Raw genomic sequence first — 24,689 nt, 5'->3', positions numbered from 1 at the left:
GAAAAAGCTAGAGAATTCCAGAAAAACATCTATTTCTGCTGTATTGACTACACCAGAGCCTTTCACTGTGTGGATCACAACAAACTGTGGAAAATTCTGAAAGAGATAGGAATACCAGACCACCTTAGCTGCCTCCTAAGAAATCTGTATCCAGGTCAAGAAGCAACAGTTAGAACTGGACATAGAACAACAGACTGGTTCCAAATTGGGAAAGGAGCATGTCAAGGTATATTGTCACTCTGCTTGTTATATGCAGAGTTCAGTTCAGTTCAGTCGCTCAGTCGTGTCCGACTCTCTGCAACCCCATGAATTGCAGCACGCCAGGCCTCTCTGTCCATCACCAACTCCCGGAGTCTACCCAAACCCATGTTCATCGAGTCGGTGATGCCATCCAACCATCTCATCCTCTGTCGTCCCCTTCTCCCGCCCCCAATCCTACCCAGCATTAGGGTCTTTTCCAATGAGTCAACCCTTCGCATGAGGTGGCCAAAGTATTGGAGCTTCAGCTTCAACATCAGACCTTCCAATGAACACCCAGGATTGATCTCTTTTAGGATGGATTGATTGGATCTCCTTGCAGTCCAAGAAACTCTCAAGAGTCTTCTCCAACACCACAGTTCAAAAGCATCAATTCTGCGGCACTCAGCTTTCTTCACCGTCCAACTCTCACATCCATACATGACCACTGGAAAAACCATAGTCTTGACTAGACGGACTTTTGTTGGCAAAGTAATGTCTCTGCTTTTAAACATGCTATCTAGGTTGGCCATAACCTTCCTTCCAAGGAGTAAGCGTCTTTTAATTTCATGGCTGCAGTCACCATCAGCAGTGATTCTGGAGCCCAAAAAAGTAAAGTCTGACACTGTTTCCACTGTTTCCCCATCTATTTCCCATGGAGTGATGGGACCAGATGCCATGATCTTAGTTTTCTGAACGTTGAGCTTTAAGCCAACTTCTTCACTCTCCTCCTTCACCTTCATCAAGAGGCTCTTTAGTTCTTCTTCACTTTCTGCCATAAGGGTGGTGTCATCCGCATATCTGAGGTTACTGATATTTCTCCCGGCAATCTTGATTCCAGCTTGTGTTTCTTCCAGCCCAGCGTTTCTCATGATGTACTCTGCATATAAGTTAAATAAGCAGGGTGACAATATACAGCCTTGACGGACTCCTTTTCCTATTTGGAACCAGTCTGTTGTTCCATGTCCAGTTCTAACTGTTGCTTCCTGACCTGCATACAGGTTTCTCAAGAGACAGGTCAGATGGTCTGGTATTCCCATCTCTTTCAGAATTTTCCACAGTTTATTGTGATCCACACAGTCAAAGGCTTTGGCATAGTCAATAAAGCAGAAATAGATGTTTTTCTGGAACTCTCTTGCTTTTTCGATGATCCAGCGGATATTGGCAATTTGATCTCTGGTTCCTCTGCCTTTTCTAAAACCAGCTTGAACATCTGGAAGTTCACGGTTCACGTATTGCTGAAGCCTGGTTTGGAGAATTTTGAGCATTACTTTACTAGCATGTGAGATGAGTGCAACTGTGCGGTAGTTTGAGCATTCTTTGGCATTGCCTTTCTTTGGGATTGGAATGAAGACTGACCTCTTCCAGTCCTGTGGCCACTGCTGAGTTTTCCAAATTTGCTGGCATATCGAGTGCAGCACTTTCACAGCATCACCTTTGAGGATTTGAAATAGCTCAACTGGAATTCCATCACCTCCACTAGCTTTGTTCGTAGTGATGCTTTCTAAGGCCCACTTGACTTCACATTCCAAGATGTCTGGCTCTAGGTGAGTGATCACACCATCGTGATTATCTGTGTCGTGAAGATCTTTTTTGTACAGTTCTTCTGTGTATTCTTGCCACCTCTTCTTAATATCTTCTGCTTCTGTTAGGTCCATACCATTTCTGTCCTTTATCGAGCCTATCTTTGCGTGAAATGTTCCCTTGGTATCTCTAATTTTCTTGAAGAGGTCTCTAGTCTTTCCCAATCTGTTGTTTTCCTCTGTTTGTTTGCACTGATCGCTGAGGAAGGCTTTCTTATCTCTCCTTGCTATTCTTTGGAACTCTGCATTCAGATGAGAATATCTTTCCTTTTCTCCTTTGCTTTTCGCTTCTCTTCTCTTCCCAGCTATCTGTAAGGCCTCCTCAGACAGCCATTTTGCTTTTTTGCATTTCTTTTCCATGGGGATTTTCTTGATCCCTGTCTCCTGTACAATGTCATGAACCTCTGTCCATAGTTCATCAGGCATTCTGTCTATCAGGTCTAGTCCCTTAAATCTATTTTTCACTTCCACTGTATACTCATAAGGGATTTGATCTAGGTCATACCTGAATGGTCTAGTGGTTTTCCCTACTTTCTTCAATTTAAGTCTGAATTTGGCAATAAGCAGTTCACGATCTGAGCCACAGTCTGCTCCCGGTCTTGTTTTTGCTGACTGTATAGAGCTTCTCCATCTTTGGCTGCAAAGAATATAATCAATCTGATTTCGGTGTTGACCATCTGGTGATGTCCACGTGTAGAGTCTTCTCTTGTGTTGTTGGAATAGGGTGTTTGCTATTACCAGTGTACATATGCAGAGTACATCATGTGAAATGCCAGGCTGGATGAAGCACAGGCTGGAATCAAGATTGCCGGGAGAAATATCAATAACCTCAGATACACAGATGACACCACCCTTATGGCAGAAAGTGAAGAGGAACTGAAGAGCCTCTTTATGAAGGTGAAAGAGGAGAATGAAAAAGCTGGCTTAAAACTCAACATTCAAAAAACTAAGACATGGCATCCAGTCCCATCACTTCATGGCGAATAGATGGGGAAACAATGGAAACAGTGACAGACTTTACTTTCTTGGGCTCCAAAATCACTGCAGATGGGGACTGCAGCCATGAAATTAAAAGACGTTTGTCCCTTGGAAGAAAAGCTATAACCAACCTAGACAGCATATAAAAAAGCAGAGACATTACTTTGCCAACAAAAATCTATCTAGTCAAAGCTATGGTTTCTCCAGGAGTCATGTATGGATGTGCGAGTTGGACTATAAAGAAAGCTGAGCCCCAAAGAATTGATGCTTTTGAACTGTGGTGTTGGGGAAGACTTTGAGAGTCCCTTGGATTGCAAGGAGATCCAACCAGTTAATCCTAAAGGAGATCAGTCCTGGGTGTTCATTGGAAGGACTGATGTTGAAGCTGAAACTCTTAATACTTTAGCCACTTGATGAGAACTGACTCATTGGAAAAGACTCTGACGCTAGGAAAGATTGAAGGCAGGAGAAGGGGACGACAGAGGATGAGATGGTTGGATGGTATCACCGACTGGATGGACGTGAGTTTGAACAAGCTCCGGGAGATGGTGATGGACAGGGAGGCCTGAAGTGCCACAGTCTATGAGGTCGCAAAGAGTTGGACACGACTGAGCGACTGAACTGAATTGACTGACACGCCTGGCAGATCGGTGGGGTAGAGAGAGTGACAGGAGACGAACCCAGAAAGACAGGCAGTGGTCAAACTTGTAAGGCATATGGACTTTAACAGCAGAAGTGCAGGAATTGGGGAGGGAGCACTGGAGTAACAGCGGCGGATGTGCATTTTATAGAAACCATTATCCCGGCCGGCCTGCAGAGAGCAAACAAACAATAGGAAGCAAGGAGACTTTCAAGCTACCATTCTTCCTCAGAGGATTTTGTGTCTCATTCATTTCGAAACGCTCGCTTACGTATTCCCTACACCTGGAGCAAAAAATTACATTTCAGATATTTCTCCCTCGGACTCCAAAGTACATCCGAAGTGACACAGCCTGGACTTCTCGGGAGAAGCGTGAGCCCCGCTGCTGGGGCAGGTCTCATCTACACCAACCCTCCTCCTCCGGCTACTCAGACACGAGGCCCGTCGCTGCGCAGACCCGCCGCCTAACTCGACGGTAGGTCCACGATGCCCAACGCAACCGGGTACCCGACTGCCTCCGCCCGAACCCCGGCCCGTCGTCACTCACCAGGACTCGGGCTCAGAGGGGAACTCGGGACGGCTTTCTGAAGCGCTCTCCTCCACGGCCGGCTCGAAGTAGGAGTTCAGCGCTCTCTGCAAAACAAAGACACAGGGATGGGACGTACGCCTGCATCACCAAAGTGAAGAGCCGGCAAGAGAGAAGCAGCGAAAGCTTACTTCCATCTCCCAGTCGTTCTCGGCCAGGTAGCACTGAGCCACAGCGGCGTCGCAACTCGCGACCGAAGCAAACTCCACACACAGGAGTCTCCGCTTCTTCACCTCGGGCTCCCCGTCCTCCAGCTCCGCCTCCGGCCCAGCCTTCGGACCGCTGTTCCGCTCCATGGGTTCCTCGCACGTTCACTGCACCTTGAACCTGGCCCGGAGCTGGGGGGGGGGCGGGGGGCCGGGCGGGGACGGTCAGGCACCAGACTCTGCACAGGCGCCCAGCGCCCGGGGTGCTAGCCCATCAACCACCTGCGGGGAATCAAGCTCACCTCTCGGAAGACGGTAGGGCGCCTGCGCAGCAAGAAAGTCGGCCAGTGATGGCGAGGGCCAAACGGCGCGTGCGCGCGCTGTCACAACGCGGGGCGGAACGTCAGTGACGGCGTGCTAGAGGTCAGTGCGCCAGCTGCCGGAGTGAGGGACAGTTACGGCGGGTGCGCTTGACGGCGGACGTGGAACGCTCTTCGGGCCCAGAAGTCTGTTGACGCTTTGTGTCCTTGTTCTTTTGCGAACTTCGGGGCTCCCCTGTTCTTCCAAGACTCAGTCTTAAGTGGGGCCTGGGAGACGGCGAACGGTCCACGATGATCTGGCTGAAGAAGGCAAACACTCTGTTGGAGAGGCTAAAGGACTCAGGCAAATTGGCCAGGTTCCACAGAAACCTGGAAAAGGTATTAGAAGCGAAGGCGCGGTTTCTAACGAAGGGAAAGAAAGCTCCCTCCTTGGTTCGTGGGTGAACGCTGGATAAGTTGTCTCTGGCTAGATTCTTTTGGATTGAGTCCCTAAACTCACCTGCTTTGATGGAGTAGAGTTATATGCTAGGTGTGCCTACGTTGATCTGTCCGTTTTTAAAAGGAAAAATTAAGTGGATAAGTCAGCAAAATGGGTTTATCTCAGGAATGGCAGAGGAGTTACACGTTGGGACTTGCAAACGGAGGCTAACCATGGGCAAGTCCTCAACTGTTCCTTTTTTTTTTTTTAATAAATTTATTTATTTTAGTTGGGGGCTAATTACTTTACAATATTGTAGTAGTTTTTGCCATACATTGACATGAATCAGCCATGGGTTTACATGTGTTCCCCATCCTGAACCCCCCTCCCACCTCCCTCCCCATCCCATCCCTCTAGGTCATCCCATTGCCCCAGCCCTGAGCATTTGTCTCATGCATCGAACGTGGAATGGTGTTCTGTTTCACATATGATAATATACATGTTTCAATGCTATTGTCCCAGAACGTCCCACCCTCACCTTCTCCCTCAGAGTCCATAAGACTGTTCTATGCATCTGTGTCTCTTGTTCTGTCTCGCATATAGGGTTATCGTTACCATCTTTCAAATTCCATATATATACATTAGTATACTGTATTGGTGTTTTTCTTTCTGGCTTACTTCACTCTGTATAATGGGCTCCAGTTTCATCCATCTCAATAGAACCGATTCAAATGTATTTTTTTAATGGCTGAGTAATATTCCATACAGTGTATTCCATAATATTCCATACAGTGTATTCTATGTAATATTCCATACAGGTGTCTCAAGAAACAGGTCAGGTGGTCTGGTATTCCCATCTCTTTCAGAATTTTCCAATTTATTGTGATCCACACAGTCAAAGGCTTTGGCATAGTCAATAAAGCAGACATAGATGTTTTCTAGGGGATAAACAACAGCAAACAACTCAAGTTAGTTTGTGAAGTTCCAAAATGCCTTCCTGGTGGGAGCATAAAAGCCGCTGTATCTAGAGATTCTACAGTTAGCAACAAGGGAGACTGGGAGGTGGATAGACTTAGACCTGAATCTCAGTTCTGTCATATCCTTGGTGATCTTGAGAATAAACCAGTCTGAATTTAAATTACTACAAAATGGAAACCTTCTCTCCCTTATTACATAGTGCATGGAAAGACTGGCACAGTGCATGACTCACGAAAGTGCTCAATAAATGGTAGTTATCTAGAATCGAATCATTTAATGCATGAGACACCCCTCCCTCCCCCAAATACAGCAGACACATCACACTGTCATCCATATTCTGTCTGAAAGCCTCTAGTGACAGCAAGAATTATTGCACTAGATGCAACACATTCCCTTCACAGTTCAGATCCAACTTCTAAACGTTATCTATGATGTTTTTCCTAGTAAAATAGGATATAAGAAACATTTCTATTATTTTTGTTTCCTTTCTAAAGATATTTGATATAACATTTTAAATTCATTGTTCCACATTTTATCTTGCATGTACTTTTTTCATGATGATACTATAAATGGGGCAGGACCTTAAAAGCAGCAATTTAAGTTTGCTGGATTCTATTAAACTTTTTTTATACTAAAATAGGTTTGTGGTATAAGCTTGTTCTCATAATGTATTGAATTTCTTCCAGCCTATTTTAAAAATTGTTTTAAACCATTCATTACTGCTGCTGCTGCTGCTGCTGCTGCGTCGCTTCAGTCGTGTCCGACTCTGCGACCCCATAGACGGCAGCCCACCAGGCTCCCCCGTTCCTGGGATTCTCCAGGCAAGAATACTGGAGTGGGTTGCCATTTCCTTCTCCAGTGCATGAAAGGGAAAAGTGAAAGTGAAGTCGCTCAGTCATGTCCGACTCCTAGCGACCCCATGGGTCTGCAGCCTACCAGGCTCCTCCACCCATGGGATTTTCCAGGCAAGAGTACTGGAGTGGGGTGCCATTGCCTTCTCCGATTCATTACTAAGTCATTCTAAAAATTACTTTGCGCAGTAACTAGGGAACATCCAAATTAAAACTACAATGGACTATCAGATCACAAGGACCACCTGACTTTGTTAGTGCAAAATTTCTGAGAAGACATTAAGAGATGCCAGGTTGCTGTACATATAGTTGAAAAGCTCAGATGGAATGTTTGATTTCTGCAGAGTAGTGGAGATTAGGAAAAACTACTCCGGTTTTTCCCTAAATATTCCTTTTTATTTCAAAACAATTTATTCCAGAGTTCATTTCTTTCAAGAGAGATTGGTAACTTGATTTTCAGTTTCTGAATCAACTTTTGGGGGTGGCTTGGTTTAATCCAGTGACAGTTCTTGATAGCACTGTTTGTGCTTTCCTAATACCACCAAGTATTGAAACTTCTTTTTTTTCTTTTTTAACACTTAGATGACTGTTGTTTCTGCTGCCCCTGGGAAAGTGACTTGTGAAATGAAAGTAGAAGAGCAGCATACCAATCGAATAGGCACTCTCCATGGCGGCATGACAGCCACCTTGGTGGATGATGTGTCAACGCTTGCTCTGCTGTGCACAGAAAGGGGGATAAGCGGAGTCAGTGTGGATATGAACATAACGTACGTATCCAAACTATACCCCAAATGACTTTTTTCAATGTGATAACTCATTTCAAACAACTGAGACCACACACATTTATGACAGAAATAAAGCATGAGTTGCCCTTAGCTGGTCATCCTTAAGTGCAGCTACAGATTTGTCTTAAAAATATTCCATGGTTTTAGAATCTAGAACTAAAGGTATTTCTAAGTACAGTATATATTAGTAATAATAATGTAAATGATCAGGACTATATAATCAGTGATAAAGGGAAGTCAAGTGGGCCTTAGGAAGCATTGCTATGAACAAAGCTAGTGGAGGTGATGAAATTCCAGTTGAGCTATTTCAAATCCTAATAGATGATGCTGTGAAAGTGCTGCACTCAATATGCCAGCAAATCTGGAAAACTCAGCAGTGGCTACAGGACTGGAAAAGGTCAGTTTTCATTCCAATCCCAAAGAAAGGCAATGCCAAAGAGTGCTCAAACTACCGCACAATTGCACTCATCTCACACGATAGCAAAGTAATGCTCAAAATTCTCCAAGCCAGGCTTCAACAATATGTGGACTGAGAACTTCTAGATGTTCAAGCTGGATTTAGAAAAGGCAGAGGAACCAGAGATCAAATTGCCAACATCTGTTGGATCATAGAAAAAGCTAGAGAATTCCAGAAAAACATCTACTTCCGCTGTATTGACTACGCCAAAGCCTTTGTGTGGATCACAATGAACTGTGGAAAATTCTGAAAGAGATAGGAATATCAGACCACCTTACCTGCCTCCTGAGAATTTGTATGCAGGTCAAGAAGCAACAGTTAGAAATGGACATAGAACAACAGACTGGTTCCAAATCAGGAAAGGAGTACGTCAAGGCTGTATACTGTCACCCTGTTTGTTTAACTTATATGCAGAGTACATCATGTGAAATGCTGGGGTGGATGAAGCTCAAGCTGGAATCAAGATTGCTGGGAGAAATATCAATAACCTCAGATATGCAGATGACACCACGCTTACGGCAGAAAGCGTAGAGGAACTAAGAGAACACCAAGAGACTCTACTCTTGGTGAAAAAGAAGAGTGAAAAAGCTGGCTTTAAATTCAACATTCAAACAACTAAGATCATTGCATCCAGTCCCATCACTTCATGGCAAATAGATGGGGAAACAATGAAAGCAGTGACAGGCTTTATTTTCATGGGCTCCAAAATCACTGCAGATGGTGACTGCAGCCATGAAATTAAAAGACGCTTGCTCCTTGGAAGAAAAGCTACGACCAACCTAGACAGCATACTAAAAAGCAGAGACGTACCTTTGCCGACAAAGGTCCGTCTAGTCAAAGCTATGGTTTCCCCAGTAGTCATGTATGGATGACAGCTGGACCATAAAGAAAACTGAGCACTGGAAGAACTGATGCTTTTTTGAAATGTGGTGTTGGAAAAGACAATCGATTTTTCCACCTAAGCTACAGAGGATAGGATTTTTGTTGGAAGGGGAGGCATAAACTAGGGTGGGAAAGCCGATGTTATATGACATGAGTTCAATGTAAATGATGTCAGTCATCAGGTTTCGATCTAAATCTTTTCTTAGGCTAACAATTAGTCTGTCTTTACTGTGGAAATGAGCATGCCGTAAGAAAATCACAAGACTAAAATGCAAAGGTCTTTTGAGATTAAGCTGTACAAAAAGAACTGCTGGGGTATTGAGGCGCATATTCAGCAGTCCATGTGATGAGGGTTAAGACCGCCTGATGACCCTGCTTTGCCTCAAGACTATTAGGAGCAGAGGTCTTCTAACCTAGCACTGCACTTCCAAGACAGTGCCATTACAACCATAAGGCATCTTTAATAAGCCAAACATCATTTTGGCCTTTCCAAGTATGTGTGGCCAAAGTATTGGCCACCATCAGGAGCTGCGTGAGATCCAAGAGGGCCTCATATTAATTCCTTCTAGTTGTTTTTAAATCATTTTAGAGCTGAGTAACTTCTGCATATTGATAACAAAACACCAAGTATTACCTCATGTAGGAAGTTAAGCAAATTAAATGAAAGCCTGGGGGAATCTTTCACTAGCCCCAAATAAATATGAAGTAGGAAACCTAAAAACAAAGAAGGGCCGCAGGGCTGGGGAGCAGTTGAAAACCCCCGTGTTTATGGGAAAAGAAACCTGTGTGCGTGTAAGGAATCAGTAAGAGATAACTGGGTCAGGATCAGCCATTCAAATTAGAAAGGACAGAAAGTTTACTGATATTCTTGAACTATCTAGGAAAAAAAGTAACGTAAGAAGGCTATTATGAGATGCACACAACTCTTTTAAAAACTATTTGTTAACTAAATTTAAATGTTTCCTTTCAAGGTACATATCACCTGCTAAAATAGGAGAAGACATACTGATTACAGCACATATTCTGAAGGAAGGAAGATCAATTTCATTTGCTTCTGTGGATCTGACTAACAAGGCCACGGGAAAATTAATAGCACAAGGCAGACATACCAAACACATGGGAAACAGACCATCTGAAGGCTACGTGAAGATGTCCAACAGTGAGTGTCCAGAGTAAACCTGACTTGGACAAATGTAATTTTCAAAATAGCACAACTAGAAGTAGCCAAGAAATAGTCTTTGGGGAAAATGCCGGAGATCAAGTGGAATACAGGACAGGGGGTGGTCAATATTCTTTTGATTTCAAGCCTCTTAAATTTTAGTCTGTTATCATACGTGATACTTGCATGAAAACACTCTTAGCTCAGAGTGCTTTGAAAACAGGTAAAGCAAAACTCACAGGGCCATTTGAGGTAAGATTACCTTAAAACTAAAACCTAGTATTGAGCTAAAGGACAAGGTCCTTCTCAGCTCTAAAATGCTACTTTTTTTTAAAACCCAATTCCAAGATTATGGAACTTCAAAACAGATGAACCACAGGACACACTGAAAAATAAGAGTGAGCAGATTAGTGATAAATAGCCCAGTGGGTATGCTGCTTTTCTGACAATTCAGGATTGGTATATTTTATAGTGGTGGTAGTGGGGAGCACCGAATTACCCCTTTTCTAGTACCTAGGATAAAACCATGCAGATCTTCAATCTCCTAATGCTTGGTATTGGAAAGATCAAGTTCACAAACTGTTTAGTCAATTTCTCAAATTTCTGTGACTGTGGTGTTTATAATTGGTTTCTGCATCAGGGTCTTAGTTCTAACATTTCACAACTGATGATCATAAAGAAAGGAAGTAATTTCCTTTGGAAGTTGGAAACAGTTAACAGTTAAAGGTTGATGATCCTTTGGTTGTATTAGAATACAACATACACATCAGAATATATATAGCCCTGTTTCCTGGAAGGGCAGAAGCAGACTTGATAGTAGCAATGAACACACAGGAAATCCAGATCTAGTATTGCCCACGAAAAAGTTAACTTGGGATCCCTGGAGAAAGCTGATTTCAGAGCTGGGGGGTGGGATAGGGAAATAACAAGATGAACCTATCTTGTATTTGAAAGTCAGGAAGCGCTCAATAAAACAAGGCATGAAAATTACATAGCAGTGTATGATGCAGAGAGCTCAAACCCAGTGCTCTGTGATAACCTAGAGGGGTGGGAGGTGGAAGTTCATGAGGGAGGGGACATGTATACCCATGGGTGATTCGTGCTAATGTATGGCAGAACCCACACTATTGTAAAGCAATTATCTTCCAGTTACAAATAAACTATATAGCATTGAAAAGAAATGAGTCCATACTGTTTAGGTAACAATAAATGGCTGAGACAGGAGAGTTCTTCCTTTTTTAACAAAATGCTGGCACACGTAGAAGAGTAAATATGAAATGGGGAAATAGGACACCACCTTCACCAATGAACATGAACATCAATAAAGAGCACACAAGCAGTGTGTTTCTGGATATTAACTTCAGGGGGTGTAACATCACTCACAATGGGCAATGACCAGGATACCTAATCCAAATTTAACCACAAAGGCAATCACTCAAATGCCAAATAAGGACATTGTTTTTTTTAAAAAAATTGGCCTCAACTCTTCAAAACTTGAGCATGGGGGCAAGTTCCTAAACCTCTGCACCTAGTTCCATTCAGGGCTGTTAGGTAACCAGTTTATAACAGTCCCTGACCATGGGAAAGTGTTCATTTCAAGTAGATTCCAATTGTCAATTGATCAGAAAACATGAAAGTGCATTGTGAAATTAAGAATAGTTTTGTTTTTTCCACAAAGCCAGGTGTAAGGCCAGGATGGTAATTGTTAAAAGCTGACAAAATGTCTTTGATTCCCATTCCTGTTGAAATTACAAACCCAACTTCTCTTCTGAGTTTACGGTTTAGCCATGGGCTAAGGTTTCAGTAACAGGTACCCAAGTGACTTAGAAGAAAAGTTACCACTTCAGTTTTGTGTATTCACCTGAATAGTCAGGGAACTTTCACCTATTTTATTTAGGTTTTCATTTATTCAAATTCCAACCAGAAGCTAAATACAATTGGAAACCGGTAAGCACTAAGTTTTACTCCAAAGGAGTAGGATCATTCAGATTTACTCCAATAAAAGTATGCAACCCTTAAGCAAAGCTTTTCTTCATTTAAAAGAAAAATAAAACAAAAAAAAACTATACAGTAGTCTTTCCTTATGTTCATTGCACAAAATGAGTTCTGCTTTTAGAACTTTGACACTCAATGGTGTTTTTTTCCTCCCCACACAATTTAAGATCCCAACTTTAATAACTTTTCTACATCAAAAAAAAGCCTAAGTTTTCCTTTAGATGGTATAAAAACCAGTATTTCTGCACAATTCACTGGAATTGTTTTTGTTTATAATAAAAATCTTTCAAAACCAAAAAACAAAAACCAAAAGCAAAGTCCTCTACCTATCGTGGTTTCTGCAGCTATGAATGTATTTCTCAGTTTCATAGCCGCTTAGCTACTTCAGACTCAATATCTGCTTTAACGTGTGTAACTGTGCACACTCGGCAGAATACTCTTTCATAACAGCAACTCGGGGAAAGAGATCTGGAAATAAAATACATACATTTATGAGTACCAGGAAACAAACATGACCCAGTAATATATCAGGCAAGACTGCCTACAACGAGATGCTTTTTAAAGATTTCTTTCCCATGGTTGTATCTTCTTTTCTTTTTTAAACAACCACTTTTGGCCATTAGAATGAATCTGACACTGCTCTGAACAACGGTGATTATAGCAAAGCTATAAGTTTTAAAAATGTTGTTTATACCTGTTACATTCACTTCTCACCCTCCAAATACTGATGACAGGTGTCAAAGAGGCCAACACCAGCACAAATGGAAAGACCATCAAAACTGAGTATCACCTTGTGCTTTCAGAAACATTTCAGCATTTCAGTGTACAACAGTCCTTTCATTTCACATTTTTAGTAAGATGCTGATGCAGTGCAGCAAATACGCAAAGCATCTTCTTTCACACAGTCCGTGCAGAAGACATCGAATTTAAGTTCTGAGATACAAATGATTTAAAAAAAAAATCCAGAATGAACACGTTTCAAAATGCATAGTGTTCTGTGCATGAGTCCATTTTTCTTTAAACTCTGAAAGAATCAAGTGGTAAGGAAAAAAAAAATTGCTGCTGCACTCTCTGATCTTCTCCATTTTGCTGGTCAGCCCTCTATTCTGGCATGTAAGGATGGAGGTGATCCTCTATGGTGCCAACTGCCCAGTGGGTAAGCTGTTCCTGTGGCAGGTAGAGGCAGATGCTGCATAACTTGAAGATTGTAGCTTTGTTTTTTGGAGTCTGGAAGGGGAAAAAAATTTTAGAATATTCTTAAGGACTTCAACGTAACTGGCCAATAATCACATGAAAATCGCCCACAATTTATTAAGCACTTAAGAACACAGTAACAAAGCGTATCAAGTGAGGCAAGAAATGACGGTCCCTGCTCATGGGGACCTTAGTCTAGTCAGGACAGAACCCTGACATACAAAATACAGAAAAGAGTCAACATGATTATAAACAAAATGTTTACAAAATTCATGCAGACTTTAAAAAGTTAGGAAAGTCAGACTACTAGCTAAAAGAAATTAGGATTAAAGGCATATCATGGAGACAGATTTGAATACAGGTTTGCAATCACATTTGTATACAGAAAGTCAGCAGATGTGGTGAGAGCAGAAGGTAGAGAAATTAGAAACAGGTGAAGAGATTTAAGCCTATCTTGAGGTAAAGGACAAGGCCAAAGTATTAACAGATCAATCACACTCGTTAAGTATTTTTAAAAAGCAGTTACCATTTTAACATCTAACTTCTGATAAACAAGTGCTAGGTACTTTCACAAAAAACTACTGCTAATAAGTGGAAGATGAAGTCTGAACCTGGAACTGCCTTCAAAGTTTTGCATCTTTTCACTATAGCATCTCTTAAAAAAAAAAGGCAAAAGGAACAGAAGGTGGACTTGGCCAATGTCTGAAGCAGTCTACATACCTATGCACATAAATGAACCCATACATATATATTTTTTCATTTTAACTTTTAAAACCTGACTTTCATTTACTACATTTATAGAAAAGAACATGATCACAGAAGTTATCTGTCCAAGGTCTCATGGCCAGTAAGTTACTGCATGTATGTTAGAATCCGAATTCTAGGCATGAATTTCTATACCACCACCCTTTCAAAACCTTTTTGGTCTAGCCCTTATCATATATATTATGTTAGAATATAAAGGGCAGATCTCTGCTACGAGATTTCAATCAAATTTCTTAATTTCCTTAACTATAAAATGGAAGTAGTAAGATCTACACATCAAAAAACTGTTGTGAGGATTAAATGAGCTCATACAAGGAAAGCTCTTAGTATTGACATTGAGTTTGGTACATAATACAGTTGACCCCTAAACAACATGGGTTTGGGCTGCTCAGGACCACATAGAGGTAAATTTTTTCAATAAATATATTGGAAAAAATTTGAGATTTGTGAAAATTTGAAAAAATTCACAGATAAACCACATAGCCTGGAAGTATCAAAAAAAAAAGGTTACGTCATGAATGTGTAAAATATTATGTACAGATGACACTTACGACACCTAAAGCTCAGGGATTGGAACACAGACCCTAAATGCAGTTGAAAATCTCCAGGTATAACTTAGTCTTCCCTCCATATATACAGTTCCACATCAGCTGACTGAACAAACCATGAATTCAGCCAACTGGACTGAGCAATATGTATTTATTGAAAAAATTTCATGTATAAGTGGACCAGTGCAGTTGAAACCTGTGTCATTCAAGGGTCAACTATAGACACTAGTCCAACATCCTGCTCTACAGTACTTTCTCAGTAAGTAACTCAAACGAAAGTATACTATAAGCAATTAAAAAGGATAAAAGAGTCAACCAAAAAATTTTCACCACAGGAGCGCTAAGGTAAGTAAGAAACTAAAACAAAAAAGGCCCAAAACAAAAAACATCCCACCTAAACTGTATGGTTTTCTATCAGGTTTATCACATGCTTCCAGTGAAATTAATTTTCTTAACTCCCAGTTTCTTTTACTTGTAACTACACCATAAAATTACTTTCTATAAGGTACAAAACATACAATCTTTCCAAGTAGCCTATTAGCTCCTTGAAGGTAGCAGTATGACTCCCATTTCTAATTCTCTAGTACCTTGCACAGACTTGCTCAAATAAAATAAAAACAAAAATGTTGTACACAATGCAATTAATATCGTACTTTTTAAAAAATGTATTTAAAATCGCCTTCTCAATGAGGCCTTCTCTGGTGACACTAAGAATTCACACCGAACAGTGTAATTCCCTCTTTTCTCTTAGTATTTATTACTTACCTACTTCTAGGTTTCCCACAATGAAATGGCAACCTATAGGGCAGGAATTTCTAACTTATTCACTGCTATACAATACCGGACACTTAGCACTCATCTGTTGAATGAATGCTGAATAAATTACAATGATGCTATTTTTAACAGTTAATTAACAAAGTATCTATTACCCACTATAAATTCTAAGTTATGACATTTATTAGGCTTAGGTTGATAAGAATCAACATTTTACAGAATAAAAATCAATTTGGAATACTTGGATTGCTACTTAAATTGGAAGTACTTATTTAAAATACATGTGGACCTTTAAAATACAAATGTGCTTTCATCCTTTTAGATATTTAAAAGATCTAAGCCAGCGCTTCTCAAAACATAATTGTGTTATCAATCTCTTGAAGATTTTATTCAAATTACAGATTCTGATTATTGCAAACTGAAATCATGACTTGCAGAAAAGCTCCCCACGTAGATCCAATATGCAGCAGTTTGGGAACCAGTGTTCCAGGTTAAGGTCAGGACATCTGTTTCTTGGTTCTTAAATAACTTCAAAAATAATGCAATACTGAAGAGGCAAATCAGAATTAAGTTAACATACAGAAAACAATTTACTAACCAGGAAACTTTTAAAATGAGCCCTTATGTGGTTTACAAAATAAGAAAGCTTACCTGCAAGTGCTGTCTGTCAATGAAGAGAAACACCGACTGGTTAGGATTGTTGACAACAATTCCAGTCTTGTCCTTTCGGCTCAGTACGTGCAGAAACTGTTTTTCATAGTCACCGTGATGAAACTCAAATTTGGCCTAAGTAAGAAATAAAGACATTTACATGTAACTGTAAGCATGTTACACTACCTAAAACATCTACTGCACCCATATGCATATAGTTGTGCTCTCTAATATGGTAACCAATAGAGACTCCTTACATTTATATTAATTAAATGGAATTGAAAACTCAGTTCTTTAACTGTACTGGCCGCATTTCAAATGATCAATAGTCTCATGTGGCTGGTGGCCACCATTCTAAATAATCTCTTGGGATACACAAGATTTCCTTCATCATGGAAAGTCCTATTGCGTAACACTTCATAATTTGACCTTCAAGAAAAACTATACCGAAGTGACTAAATTTTAATATTTCTTTTAAGCCAAATATCATAAAATGAGATTTTCAGACCCATTCAGATCAAGACTCCTACTTTAATACTTAGTCCAATACCACCACCCATCTTTCTCTTATATAACAAAGAATGCGCAGATGGCTCTTGGAAAGAAATCTACTTATATTCCAATCCCAGCTGCACACCTCACTACTTATGTGACCTGTGCAAACCCCTTAACTGTTCTAAATTTCAGCTTCCTCACCTATAAAATAAAAGGGCTCTAACCCATCAGTTACGAGGAGTAAATGAAATGTAAAACCCACACCTGAAATATACTTCCAGGCCTCACAAAGATGAGTATCTGAGGGTACAGGAACCCCTCAAATTTAAAAAAAAATGTTTTTATACACATTTTTTTCATATTAGTAAAGTTTTTTACATTATGAAGAACAGTTATCAAGTCAGTCATAACATTCTTTTGATCTTTTAACATGAGGAAGATTATCCAACAAAACGTTTATGGAGAGGACAAATGATAGGTGAAAAGACCAGGCTAACAGGGAATTCAAGAAACCTGGAAACCTTAAACAATCTGATACTTTAGAATAGTGAATTGTAAAAATGATTATTAGCCCATTTGGTTCAAACAATCTTTATTTTCCCATTATGTCAAAGACAGTGGAAAGTACTAACATGGAAAAAACATCAGACCTTGCTATCTAGGATTTTACTACTCAATAGTTTTTCTCATAAGCCATAATATTAAATAATTAAATAAATGTGGTATCTCCTACACATGACTGTACATAAAATACTGAACTGTACTTTTGCACAATTCAAATATTTATTGAACTCAATACAAAAAGCATGTTATTAGATACTGACAAATATAAATAAGATTATCTCAATCTTAAGGGACTCACATACTGCTGAAGAGGAAAAGCACATAAAAATGTAAATCCTAACTTACTTCAACCCTTTCCCAGAATACGATGTGGTTATTTGTAAAAAAATCTTAAAATGAGTTCTTACTGTTAAAAGCGCCATGAGAAGAAAGAATAGATAACTAACAGTAGACAATGAGGGCACTATTAGCAGATGATTTTGGATTGGGCCTTGAAAGATGACAGTAATTTCCCCTGGGGAAAATAATAATGGTAAGCAATTTGGAAAACGCCATTCTAAGAAACAGAACCTACACAAACGTAAGGGTGTCAAAATCAAGACGCTGCTCGAGAAAGACAGCTTCAAGTGTTTCACTACGGCATGTATCAGGGTGGACAGAAAAGGCCAGCAGAGTAACACACTGACAAGAAAGTTGAGACTGAAAAAGGCCTTGCTGTGCTTCTGTGGCACATCGATTCTATCCTGTTTGAATATCCAGAGATTTGGGAAGGAACGGTCCACATGAAAAAGAAAATATTTTAAAACAATATTTTAAAACAATCTTTACTGTGGTTCCTATTAAATCTCACTACTGAAGTATTCTGATTTTAAAATGCTTTGAGTCACAAAAAAAGGTATGTGAATTAAAGTTTACCTTTCCTTCACCTATCTTGAGAGAATAAACCCTGTTATTTTTAAAGTTTCTCATTCAGGATATTTATATTAAAATTACTTCAAAGACGTATGTTTGTTTTTACACTGCTAACTATAAAAATATTATCTATATCCTAGATAATCCTATATCCTACTGCTTATATTCAGTCCGTAATTTAAGGTTTTATCATTCAGGGAACTTTCCACAGTACAGGGTAGTGAGTTAAGAGCGTAGGCTTTATAGTCAGTCTAGACTTAAGTCTTGACTACCACTTATCTGCATGACCTTGGATTATTTACCTGACAGTTTCTTTGCAAAAGGAGGTTCCTATCTACCTAGTTTAAGGACTGAGATTCAACATACATCAAATGTTATTCAAAAGACAGCCTAGCAGTCAACACTCAATATAACAGCCATGATTTTAAAGAAAAGTAACACTTGAGTTCTCAAGTTTATTACACCCAAAAGCACTATAAAGACACTTCGTTAGAATGGATAAAAGCAAAATTTTTTCAATGACAATTTTCATAGTCCTAGGCAATTAGTTCAAAATAAGCCTTCTAAAATTTAGCTTGGTATACTTTGTCTTTAAATAAATGTAATTACTTCTTAGGTTTGTCTGATCGAGTATGTTCATTGTAGAAATTTATCGAACATATATATATATTTAAGAAAAAAAGGAAAAGTTACCTATATCTGACCTAAAACTAACCACAACTAATGTTTTGGTGGCTCTTGTACTTACAACCATGCACACCGATATATTCTAAACAAAATTACATCAACACAGGTAAATTCCCTCAAATAAAACATTAGAAATTGTCAAGCACATTAAATGACAAGTCAAAACATAGCAAAATGTCAAGGAAAGTTAATTAAGAACCACTACTAAATTCTTTCTTCCTATGAAGCTTTATCTGCAAATCAACTCCTAGGAAAGAGTTTCTTAGATGTGATTCATTTCTTAGATGAGATTCCTCTCAGAACCAGGGTTAAGTACAAAGTATTTTAGGAGTGAGTGTGGTGGAGGGGAAGAGATTTTCTCAAGTTCATCTATAAGCCCCACTATAAATCAACAAATGTCTACCTTAAAACATTTTCTTTACCATAATTTCAAAGACACACTGGGTAGTCAGAACCACCTCATTCTCAAAGAGATTCTATAATCCAAATGTTGGCCATTCTTACAACAGTCAAAAGGCCAGGAGGGACTCGTGAAGGAAAACCTATCAGAAAGCATATTCCCAAGGAATTTCTTAAATTGGACCCTATTCTCTGAGTTTTCAACTTATTTATGTGTTCACCACACTTATTTTAGAATAAAATACCTGAACAGGCCTAAAAGGCTCATCAGATTCCTTCCACCTAGAGAACAGGAGACAGACAATTTTTTCAATATCATTCCGAGGCCAAAGAATGAAATCCATCTCCTGAGTACAGCCAATTACATCCTGTAAAATGCCACACACACACAAAACATTACTTTCAAATAAACAAAGCCATAACAAGCAGTATCACAAATTACAGGGTCTGACTACAGAAACATTTTATAAGTGCAGAAGGTTCACTATACAGCTGACCCTTAAACAACCTGGGCAGGAGAGACACTGATCCGAGTCGAAAACTGTGCATGTAACTTTACAGCCAGCCCCCCATATCTGCAGTTCTTTACCTGTGGATTCAACCAACTGTAGTCTGAGTAGTACTGTAAATTATTTCTTTAAAAAAAACCCACTTTTAAGTGGGCCCTGACAGTTGCTGCAAATCCATGTTAAGGGTCTACCACGTGTTATGTCTTTTAAGAGGTGACAGTAATAGGACTGTATACAATCTGAATAGTTTACGACCTAATTCTAATTTTTATCTTGTAGAGTTCACATAGCAATTGGTCCAATGTTTATCATATTGAGATCTAAACTTATCAGTGCAACCGAAGCTCTCATTTTTTTTATCTTTTAAGTTCTTGTACCATTATTTTCACTCTTCAAAATCAAACCCTAATTAAGCAAAGGTGTCCTGGAACTTCTAAATCACCTTATTACAGGTGAAATGCTATTTTTATCATATGCCGATTATTGAGGCCAATTAACCTCTTCCAGACCACTACATGGTTTATCTCCGGCTGCCCCCCAAGCCTACTAATGATGGGGCCCTCCTGTTCAAGTTACTTTGCCCACAGTAACTGTCAATGAGTTGCAGAAGTTTAGACAAACCGCCTCAAAAGTTCCTTATTTACAAGAGGCAAGATGTTTTATTCTCGCCTGAAAAAGGAAATCTCAGTAATACATGAATCACAACAATGTACACCATTACCAACAGAGTAATGCCTAAGAAAGTTACACATGCTTTATTTAAATTCCGTTTTTAAAGAGATTTACGATCACCATTCACTACCCATTCTTAAGAGGAAGAAAAAAAAAAAGGCAAGTTTAACTCACAAAAGCCTACCCAATCAAGACATAAAAACAGAACTCACCCTTCTCATAGACTGATATCGAGGAGCATGGAGCTGCACCACATCTTTCTGTAAAAGCTCTATGGAACTTTCCAAGGAATAGCTGGAATCTCGCACACCTTTCAGGATATTTTCTTCATAATTATTTGTCATAACTGGTATAACCTCAGACACTTCAAAAAGTGCTGATTTTTTCTTCTAAAAGGAAAAAAAAAAAAAGGTGTATTAACCTACTGGCAGCACATCCTCTCTTAACACCCAGAGTTCATAATACAATGTTTTGTAGCATTATTCTAACACAGCAAAATTTGTAACTGAAGCCATTTCTGTACAGAAAACACAGATTTTCAAACTAGGTGGATACCTCTGTTCTTCCCTCAACCCCCTTACTTCCCAACCACACACAAATAGGCTATTACCAGAATGTTTTAGCATTATGGTAACCATAGCAAGAACTTATTTTGGACAGTATTTCTTAAACAATGAGAAACAAACACCAGATACCCCTGCGGTTAAAAAAACACAACAGTGATTTACTCCTGATGCAAGTTCACTTAACTGGTTCTACATACAGCAAAATCAAACTCTCAGCAGTTTAAAATCAAGACTCTAGGGTCAATTTCCATTATTCCTTCTGGGTATTATGTAACTACAAATGTCAATATTCAAAAGGAAAAGAAAAAATGTCCACCAAACCTTCAAACTTAGTTAAGATCAAGAACTCATCAATTTAGGTTATAAAATTCATGAACTGTTCAAGACAACTGTTTGGATACTGTCCAGTCCAAGATTTCCATAAGTGTGAGAAGAGCTAGATGATCTAATTTGCAGCATCCGATAGATTAAATTCAGAGATCTAGTCTATTTTTATCTCATATTTCTAGTGAACCTACATTATAATAGTGTTCATTAAAATCTGGTCTTATCAATTCTGCAATTAACGAAAAAAGAAAAAAGCAAATCCATGATATTCAATCTGGAGACAATCATTTCAAAACAAACCACTTTCGAAACCACTTTTTATGCTATACCTAGCAGCTACGAGAGTTCTTAAATACTAATAACTTTAATAGTGGGGATAAATATGTGAGAAACTTTCAAATTAAAGATATACCATGACAAGATGCTGTTTCTGATGTGAAATTAGCTCACAGCTTAAGCACAAAATCAAAGTAGTGTTTCCTTAATATTCAAAACCTAACCTCATGCCAAATAGAAATTGATTATCTAAGAAACTGTCCATTATTTTAAGTTGCCAAAAAGCTTTTATCATGTTTTCCGTGACTACTCACAACTCATTATTTGCTGTTTTACTGTGGACTTAACTCAACACCAAAAAAAGTATACATTTCTTTTGGTCATGCTGTACTTCTAAAGACAAATTAATGTTACAGTAATTAACTGCTCCTAAAAATAAAAGTGCCTTCTATTTCACTAAATGTACCATGAGAAAAGGTAAACTACAGCATGTAGCTTAAGAACCAGAAAGCTTTCAGCAAATAAACATTCTGATTTCAATTTACTACTTTCAAACATTCTATATACCTTAGATAATCTTTAAATTCAGTAACCAAGTTCTCTATATAACTCCAAGTAAATAAAATTTATTGTAAAACAAAAATGAGAGTTTTACAATGCTACTCACCCCATGTTAACTACAAGTGGACCCTACTCAGCTTTAGAATTAGGTTATTTCCAAACCAATGAGCACACAAGCCTTTCATTCATGATTACATCCTAACTCCTTTGACTGAGGTAATGTACCTTAAGGTTCAAAGTTAAAGCATACAAATGAAGACTTTTGTCCACTACTCTTTAAACCTAACAACATAACATACACTTACAAAAAACCTTGTGCTAAATCACATTAAGAACTTTAAATTACCTTCTCCTTGAATACAAAGGCAATATACATCTTGAAGTCAAACTGGTCAGCTAGAGATTCTTTTTTCTTTCTAAGCTGAGCACGTAGTCTGTTCAGAGCTTGTTTCTTCCGGGAGTTTGGGTCCCCCATTTTGAAATACAGGTGGTACTAAAGCCTTTGGAAATTGTCACTAAACTATGGGCACTTTTTCTTAAGACTTAAGTACAACAGAAACAAGTCATTTTTTTTCCTGCTAATATGATTGTATAGCTAAAATCACGACTGCAACCCCAAAACTGCACCTTCTGGCAATATTAGGAGACTGTCATATTACAGGGTCAAGAAACAAAAGCTGCTGTCCAGTCATGTTTGGACAAGAAAGGTTTGGGTCAGATGGGAAAAAGGAAGGGAAGGAAAGAAGCAAAGAGAAAATACTTGCACTAACTTTCTGGAAAACACATTTGGCTTAACTGCCAAAATAAAGGTGGGGGAACGGAAAAACCTTTAATAGGATTTAGGTGTGCAATAAAACACAGTTGACACCAGTCCGATCCTTAAAATCCATCCGGATCTTTTCTCCCTCTTTTTAAAGAAGGAATAATGAAAAGGAATGAGGAGGGGGACTGTGATCCTTACTTTCCAAATATCAAAAAGGAAAAAAAAAAAAAAAGCCACCAAAATAACCTCCCCCCAAAACCAAAACAGGGTAGGTGAATGAAACTGAAATATCCAATTGGACTTTACCCAGCCAGATTCATGGCTGTAGTACCTAATTAATTCTTAGTTATTTCAGATTTCACTATTGCTATATGTATTATCAGTGCGTGTTATTGATTACACTTGGTGGTAAGCAAAGAGAAAAGTGCAAACTCGGTAGAGAAAGAAGGGGAGAGGTTCAGGGTTTCCCTGCAATCAACTACAGTGTATACCGGGGGCGGGCAGCTGTTGCCCAAAGGAGACATAAGAAAAAACAGCGGAGTCATTACCAATTTCCCCATCACCCACATTTTCACCATCAGGCGGCTGCTAATGCTGCTGCCAAGGAGAATCATGATGGCAGAAGAAAAAGGGGTATATAATAAGATATAATAATGATTCCGGCTCTGTGGTTAGATCTGATTAATGCCCAGGATCTCAACACCCCAAGTCCTGCAATGAATCATACATTCCCCGAGGGACCGTTCCCTATGAATCTGCCCGCGTGCAAGAACGTGGGGAGTGAGACTTATCTTCTTGTGAGCATTACTGAGGCAAAGGTGGCGGGTTCTTCTCCCAAAGCCCAGGCAGTGCCCGGGGACCACCTGCCTTCCACCCCCCGGAGGTCCCACCCCCACCCTTTGCCTTCAGCGGCAGCGACTCACTCGCACCACGGGAGACACTGGATCACTCGGGTTTTCACTCATTTCATCGTGGAAACAATCCCCGCCCGGGTAGAGGAGGCGGGAGAGGGTAAAGGGAAAGGATCAGTGGGAAGAAAAGAAAATAGTTGCGTTAATATTAATTACTTTTTAAAGTATGCCCACCCCACCCCACCCAAGGAAAGGAAAAAAAAAAAAAAAAAAAACTAAGTTCCCGGATTCCGGATTCAGCTCTCACGTTGAACAGACCATGTTTCCCGACTTTGGATGGCTTAGGGCGGGGTCGTTAGTTGGCTTCCCGAAGGAACAGGGGGGATGGACTGGAGGCGGCTGGGGCGGGGGTGGGTGACGGGGAAGTCCCCTCCTTGTCCCCGCGGAGACCGGGACTGGCGGACCGACTCTCGGGCGGGGTTCGGGCCCTCTAGCCGCAGCCTGCGGGCGGAGCGGTGGCGGCGGCGGAAGAGGCGGCGGCGGTGGGGGCGCTGCTCGCAGCACGGGCAGGAGCCATGTCAAGAGAAAACCACCAGCCAACTGAACCCCTCCATCCCCGCTGCAGTGCGCACTGTGACCGGGCCGCCCGCGCTGCTGCCGCCGCTCAGCCCCCACCTGGGACCCATAGTCTGGCTCGGCGCCCCGGGCGGCGGCGGACGGGAAGGACGCGGGGACGGCGGCGACGGCGAGAGAAAAGAGAGGAGGAGAAACGAGGAGGAAGGGGGAGGGGGGGTGGATTTGTACTGGCGGCGGAAGGGGAAGAGAGGAGGGGAGGGGAAGCCCTGCGCTACAGGGGGTCTGTCAGCGAAGAAAACCCCCCAAAATAAAAAGTTATTTCAGTTCAAGCATCTGCTCTGGAGTCTTTTCTTCTCCGCACGGATCGGGTTCCGGCTCTCGGAAAGAAGGTCGAGGAGACCCGGAGGGGGGAGAAGCCGAAGCGGAGGGTGAGCGTCCGCGGTGGCACAGCCTGGTTTCCCCCCCACCGGTGGCTGCAGAAGCGACAGCGGCGGCCTCGGCGCCTCTCAGGTCCGGGGCAGAGTCGCGTCTGAGACCAGAAGCGAGAACAAACAACTTAAAATGGCAGCGACGGCCGCTGCGTC

At 40.4% G+C, this 24,689-nt stretch overlaps 3 protein-coding genes across 7 annotated transcripts in view; 1 reads left to right on the top strand and 2 right to left on the bottom strand.

Annotated features, from left to right (window-relative positions):
• The window catches only part of TDP2 (tyrosyl-DNA phosphodiesterase 2), a 22,732-nt gene extending 9,559 nt beyond the window's left edge, over positions 1–13,173 (bottom strand). For 2 of the 4 annotated variants that reach the window (XM_081522167.1, XM_081522170.1), the window contains exons 1-5: positions 12,710–13,173; positions 5,587–5,846; positions 4,473–4,790; positions 4,156–4,362; positions 3,986–4,071 (exon numbers count right to left, since the gene is read on the bottom strand). In XM_081522167.1, the coding sequence (XP_081378293.1) occupies positions 3,986–4,071; positions 4,156–4,320 (251 nt within the window). In that variant the 5' untranslated portion in view covers positions 4,321–4,362; positions 4,473–4,790; positions 5,587–5,846; positions 12,710–13,173. Of the gene's footprint in view, positions 1–3,985; positions 4,072–4,155; positions 4,791–5,446; positions 5,847–12,709 lie in introns of those variants that run through there. The other 2 variants (XM_081522168.1, XM_081522169.1) reach the window with 2 other exon arrangements.
• Positions 4,624–11,201, top strand: ACOT13 (acyl-CoA thioesterase 13). The gene is made up of 3 exons (XM_081522176.1): positions 4,624–4,868; positions 7,320–7,504; positions 9,833–11,201. Exons 1-3 carry the CDS (start codon positions 4,782–4,784, stop codon positions 10,035–10,037), a joined length of 477 nt encoding a protein of 158 aa, XP_081378302.1. The 5' UTR covers positions 4,624–4,781; the 3' UTR covers positions 10,038–11,201.
• C8H6orf62 (chromosome 8 C6orf62 homolog) lies at positions 11,868–24,689 on the bottom strand. 2 transcript variants are annotated; one of them, XM_081522172.1, is made up of 5 exons: positions 23,602–24,689; positions 20,398–20,574; positions 19,250–19,372; positions 15,948–16,082; positions 11,868–13,242 (listed from the first exon to the last, which is right to left on the bottom strand). In XM_081522172.1, the coding sequence occupies exons 1-5, from the start codon at positions 23,641–23,643 to the stop codon at positions 13,117–13,119; spliced, it is 603 nt and encodes a 200-aa protein (XP_081378298.1). In that variant the 5' UTR covers positions 23,644–24,689; the 3' UTR covers positions 11,868–13,116. The 2 variants fall into 2 exon arrangements, with proteins under 2 accessions (XP_081378298.1, XP_081378297.1); XM_081522171.1 differs by lacking the exon at positions 23,602–24,689 and adding an exon at positions 22,262–22,996.

The sequence above is a fragment of the Giraffa tippelskirchi genome, chromosome 8 (genome assembly GCF_054371585.1).
Source record: "Giraffa tippelskirchi isolate mGirTip1 chromosome 8, T2T-mGirTip1v1.2.pri, whole genome shotgun sequence".
Taxonomy (NCBI): domain Eukaryota; kingdom Metazoa; phylum Chordata; class Mammalia; order Artiodactyla; family Giraffidae; genus Giraffa; species Giraffa tippelskirchi.
This window is presented reverse-complemented; position numbering and strand designations above follow the sequence as displayed.